Genomic DNA, 5,839 nt, shown 5'->3' on the forward strand with positions numbered 1-5,839 from the left:
AAAAAAAAAAAAAAAAAAAAAAAGGCAGCTGGAGCCACCTGTGTTTGACACGGAGCCTCGCTGTCACCCAGGCGAGTGCAGTGCACGGTCTCGGCTACTTCAGCCTCCACCTTCCAGGTTCAAGCGATTCTCCTGCCCCAGCCTCCCGAGTGGCTGGGATTACAGGCGAGCACTGCCACACCCAGCCAATTTTTGTATTTTTAGTAGAGACAGGGTTTCACCAGGCTGGTCTTAAATTCCTGACCTTAGGCGATCCGCCTGCCTTGGCCTTCGCAAAGTGCTTGGATTATAGGCGTGAGCCACTGGGCCCGGCTGAGCCATCTGTTAATGGCAGGTGTAAGGGGACCACTACCATTATTTCAAGCGTTGCAATGCTTTCATAATGCCCAGAGAAATTATATAGCATATGGAAAGGCTTCCCTGAGGGGACACTTGAAGCAAAACTCGATGTGAGGGTGAGGGACACAGATCCTGGGGAAGGATGTTCCAGGCAAAGGCCCTGGGGCATGAGCCTGACAGGGATTCCTGGAGTAGCCAGGAGGCCAGAGTAGCTGTGAGGCAGATCCCACGGCCTTCTGGGCCACCATCAGCACTTGGCTCTTACTCTGAGAGGGGTATGTGAGGACAGGACAGCTGTGGTCACTGTCCTGAGAATGGACTGAAGGAGGCAAGGCCAGGGCAGGAAAACCAGCAAGGAGATAATGGCAGCAGTTCCTCAGATGTGGTGGGGACGCTGGCCCTGGTGGCAGTGCTAAGCCATGGTCAGATTCTGGAGAACCTTGAAGGTGGAACTGACAGGATTTGAGGATGGATTGGGTGTGGAGCAGGAGTGGTGGAAGGGGGTGGTAAAGGAAAGGAAGGAGTCAAGAATGACTCTGAGGGGGCCGGGCGCGGTGGCTCACACCTGTAATCCCCGCACTTTGGGAGCCCAAGGCGGATGGATCGCCTGAGGCCAGGAGTTTGAGACCAGCCTCGCCAACATGGCGAAACCCCATCTCTACTAAAAATACAAAAGTTAGTCGGGCATGGTGGTAGGTGCCATCCCAGCTACTTGGGTGGCTGAGGCGGGAGAATCACTTGAAGGAGGGAGGTGGAGGTTGTGGTAAGCCGAGATTGCTCCATTGCACTCCCTGCCTAGGCGACAAGAGTGAAACTCCATCTCATAAATAAATAAATTAAATACATAAAGGTTTTTGGCCTGAAAAAGGGAGACAAAAGATTACAACTGGAGCACATTTTAGGGGAAGATCATGGGTTTGTTGTGCAGAGGTCAAGTTTGAGATAGATGTCTGTTAGACATTCGAGTAGACACGGGAAGTAGAGGCCAGGCCACTGGATTCAGGGGCGATGGGGCAGGGGAGGGACTGGAGGGCGAGTCAGCCCTGCTGACTGTCAGGCAGGGGCAGAGCTCAGAGCTTGGGACTTGGGGCCCTCCTCCTCCACCCTGGCCTCGGCTCAGGACTGAGTCTGACAAAAGACAGGTGTGATCACTTCCCAAGGCCGTGGCTGACCCAGTTCTTTGGCTGCTCTCAATGGCCCTGGTCACATTTAATCTTCTGTGGCACTGTGTGCGTGAGGTTTGTCCAGTTTGACACACAGCTCTGGATCAAGAGTCGGCAAACTAAGGCCCTCAGCCAAGTCTGTCTGTTTTAGCACATAAAGTTTTATCCAGATCCAAACCCATTCAGGCTAAGGCCACTACAGCAGAACCAAGTGGCTGCCAGAGACCAGAAACCATGTGGCCTGTAAAGCCTAAAATATTTACTGTTTGGCCCTTTAAGGGAAACGTTTGCCGACTACTCTCCATCTTTCATTAAACAGTGTGTGGTTCTGTTATGGGAACACACGGCAAGCTATTAAATAAGACATTAGGTGGTTCCCAACTTTTTGCTATTATGAAAATGTTATAATAAACATTCTTACCCTTGTTTCCGTGGGCTCCTGGGTGCACACACTGGAATTCCTGGGCTGTAGGAAAGACATGGGCATCTTCAGTTTGGGTCAATTTTGCCAAACTGCTCTGCAGTGTAGCTGAGGTCGCTTACACTCCCAGCAGCAGCGGAAAGAGCCTATCTTTCCACGTTCCTAGTAAGCGTCCTCAGCCTTCAGCATTACCAGTCTTTCACTGTGTGTAGATTGTCTCTGATTTCCTGGCTGTGAGTGACAGGTTTACTCCTTTTATTGTTTTGGTGCTCTGGACCCCCCCCAATTCAGAACACAATACTGAATTGTGTTCACTGGCCATTTGTTCCTTTTAAGAGAATATTTCATGTTTCACCACATAGTATGGTGTTTTACCTTTGCATACATGTTTACTGTAGGTTGGGATTTTGTTTTTTGTTTTGTTTTTTTTTGAGACAGACTCTCGCTCTGTCACCGAGGCTGGAGTGCAGTGGCGTGATCTCAGCTCACTGCAGCCTCCACCTCCAGGGTTCAAGCAATTCTCCTGCTTCAGTCTCCCGAGTAGCTGGGACTACAGGCATGCACTACCATGCCCAGCTAAATTTGTATTTTTAGTAGAGACGGGGTTTCACCATGTTGGCCAGGATGATCTTGATCTCTTGACCTTGTGATCCGCCTGCCTCGGCCTCCCAAAGTGCTGGGATTACAGGCATGAGCCACCGTGCCCGGCCTGTTTTTGTTTTTTGAGATGGGGTCTCGCTCTGTCGTCAGGCTGGAGTATAGTGACACAATCTTGGCTCACTACAACCTCCACCTCCCTGGTTCAAGCGATTCTCATGCCTCAGCTTCCCAAGTAGCTGGGATTACAGGTTCGTGCCACCACACCCAGCTAATTTTTTTGTATTTTTTTGTAGAGATGGGGTTTCACCATAGTGCCCAGGCTGGTCTACAACTCCTGGGCTCAAGTGATCTGCCTGCCTTGGCCTCCCAAAGTGCTGTGATTACAGGTGTGGGCCACCATACCTGGGCTATTTTTTGTTGTTGTTTTATTTTTGTTTTCAGTATTTTTTTTTTTTTTTTTTTTTGTTAAGACAGAGTTTTGCTCTTTTTGCCCAGGCTGGTGTGCAATGGCACAGTCTCGGCTCACTGCAACCTCCACCTCCCGGGTTCAAGTGATTCTCCTGCCTCAGCCTCCCAAGTAGCTGGGATTACAGGCGTCTGCCACTACGCCCAGCTAATACTGTATTTTTAGTAGAGATGGGGTTTCACCAGGTTAGCCAGGCTGGTCTCGAACTCCTGACCTCAGGTGATCCACCCACCTCGACCTCCCAAAGTGCTCGGATTACAGGTATGAGCCACCATGCCTGGCCTGTTTTCAGTATTTTTTGTTGTTTTTCTGAGACAGGGCCTCTGTCACTCAAACGATCCTCCCACTTCAGCTTGCTGAATAGTTGGGACTATAGCTGTGTGCCACCAAAGCCAGCTAATTTTTTCTTTTCTTTTTTTTTTTGAGACAGTCTCACTCTTGTCACACAGGCTGGAGTGCAGTGGCACAATCTCGGCTCACTGAAACCTCTGCCTCCTGGATTCAAGCAATTCTTGTGCTTCAGCCTCCCAAGTAGCTGAGATTACAGGATGTGCCACCACACCTAGGTAACTTCTGTATTTTTAATAGAGACGGGGTTTTGCCATGTTGGTCAGGCTGGTCTTGAACTCCTGGTCTCAAGTGATCTGCCCACCTCAGCTTCCCAAAGGGTTGGGATTACAGGCATGAGTCACTGTGCCTGGCCTAATTTTCTCATTTTTGCAGAAACAGGGTCTCACTATGTGGCTCAGGCTGGTCTCAAACTTCTGGGCTCAAGTGATTCTCCAACCTGGGCCTCCCAAAGTGCTAGGATTACACTATTACCCCTTTTTAAATTTCTTTGACACTCTGCTCATTGATTCTCTGTATTTATTATCTAAGTAATACGTCTATGTAATAAGGCTATAAATCTAAATTTTTTTTTTTTTATTTAAGAAATGGGTATTATTTTGTCACCAAGGCTGGAATGCAGAGGTGCAATCACAGCTCACTGCTGCCTTGAACTCCTGGGCTCAAGCAATTTTCCAGTCTGGGCCTCCCAAAGTGCTGGGATTACAGGTTTGAGCCACCACATCCAGCCTGCTATGGCCCCCCCCACCAAGTTTTCTTAGTATATGTATCCTCATTTTTTTTTTAATCTAAATAATTTTTACTTATATATGAGTTCATATTTAGAACAGGTTTCAATTTCCACACAGTTGGAGCTTACATGGTTTTCGCCTGTGGCCAAAGAATTGGTTGAAACTGATTTGATATCTGTTGAGATTTGTCCTGCACCCTAGTAGTTGGGTCATTTTTGTAAATGTTCCTTCTGTGATTGAAAGTAATGTGTTGGTCCCACACAGGTCTGAAATTTAAATTTTAAGGGTTAAAAAATTAACGTGTCAGGTTCAGGATTCTATTGGGGTTCACTGATCAGGATTAGCAACTGTATTAACATCTTCTATGTCCTTAGTTTTTTTGGTTGTTTGGTTTATTAGTTACTCAGGTCTTATGTCTCCCACTATGATAGAGGATTTGGCAATTTCTCCTTGTATTCATATATATATATATAGAGAGAGAGAGCGACATAGACAGAGTCTATATATATAGAGTCTCGCTTTGTCGCCCAGGCTGGAGGGCAGTGGCGCAATTTCGGCTCACTGCAACCTCTGCCTAGCAGGTTCAAGCAATTCTTGTGCCTCAGCCACCTGAGTAGCTGGGATGACAGGCGCGCACCACCACGCCCGGCTAATTTTTGTATTTTTAGTAGAGACAGAGTTTGCCACATTGGCCAGGCTGGTCTTGAATTCCTGGCCTCAAGTGATCCGCCCACCTCGGCCTCCCAAAGTGCTGGGATTACTGGCATGAGCCACCGCACCCGGCCTATTTTCAGCCTTAAAAACCCTGGAACATAGACGTTCAGAACTTCCCTCTCTTCACAGAGCTCCTTGCATCATTTCATGGTGACCCTTTGTCCCCAGTGTCTACTGCCTGAAGGCCTATTTTGTCTGAGTGAATTTCTATAGGTACATCTTTTGGTTAGTTTTTCTCTAGTACACCTTTTTCCATCATTTTACTTTTGGTGCCCTTAGATTTTAAATGTCCTCTTGTAAATAGCATAGAGCTGCATTTTATTTTTTCTTGGCCAATCTGGTCATCTGGGTTTTAACAGGTGAATGTAAACCACATTTTCTACCTCTGGTTTTGTACTATATATTTACCATCCCTTTTACTTTGCTTCCTTTTTCTCCTTTTCTGGCTTCCACTATAGTTTATATTCTTTTGATGATCCCTCTTAAATATCTGAAATACACATCTGACTTTACAAAGCCGGACAATACTCAGTCTCTTTATCCCCCTCTCAAATCGAACTTCCTAAAACACCTTAACTCTGATTGCCCTCTGAGTCTCCCATGTTCTTCTGTCTCATGCATCTTGTTTCTGTGGCCCACAGATTATCCATCATTTCATGTTGCATATTAAATACTCGTTTAGATTTACTGACATGTTTACTAATTTGCTCACCATTTTCTTCCTTTTGGGTTCTATGTCCTTGATACTGAAGTATATTCTTTTTTTTTTTGAGACGGAGTCTCGCTCTGTCGCCCAGGCTGGAGTGCAGTGGCCGGATCTCGGCTCACTGCAAGCTCTGCCTCCCGGGTTTACACTATTCTCCTGCCTCAGCCTCCCGAGTAGCTGAGACTACAGGCGCCCGCCACCTCGCCCGGCTAGTTTTTTGTATTTTTTTAGTAGAGACGGGGTTTCACCGTGTTGGCCAGGATGGTCTCGATCTCCTGACCTCGTGATCCGCCCGTCTCGGCCTCCCAAAGTGCTGGGATTACAGGCGTGAGCCACCGCGCCCGGCCTATT

The 5,839-nt window shown here is 47.5% G+C and overlaps 1 protein-coding gene across 3 annotated transcripts in view; it reads right to left on the reverse strand.

The window, feature by feature from the left end:
- The window catches only part of PIGU (phosphatidylinositol glycan anchor biosynthesis class U), a 118,939-nt gene that overhangs the window by 2,132 nt on the left and 110,968 nt on the right, over positions 1–5,839 (reverse strand). For all 3 annotated transcript variants that reach the window (XM_023220475.1, XM_023220473.1, XM_026455255.1), the window contains one exon: positions 1,924–1,968. In XM_023220475.1, the coding sequence (XP_023076243.1) occupies positions 1,924–1,968 (45 nt within the window). The remainder of the gene's footprint in view (positions 1–1,923; positions 1,969–5,839) is intronic.

The sequence above is a fragment of the Piliocolobus tephrosceles genome, chromosome 20 (genome assembly GCF_002776525.5).
Source record: "Piliocolobus tephrosceles isolate RC106 chromosome 20, ASM277652v3, whole genome shotgun sequence".
In the NCBI taxonomy this organism is placed as follows: Eukaryota; Metazoa; Chordata; class Mammalia; order Primates; family Cercopithecidae; genus Piliocolobus; species Piliocolobus tephrosceles.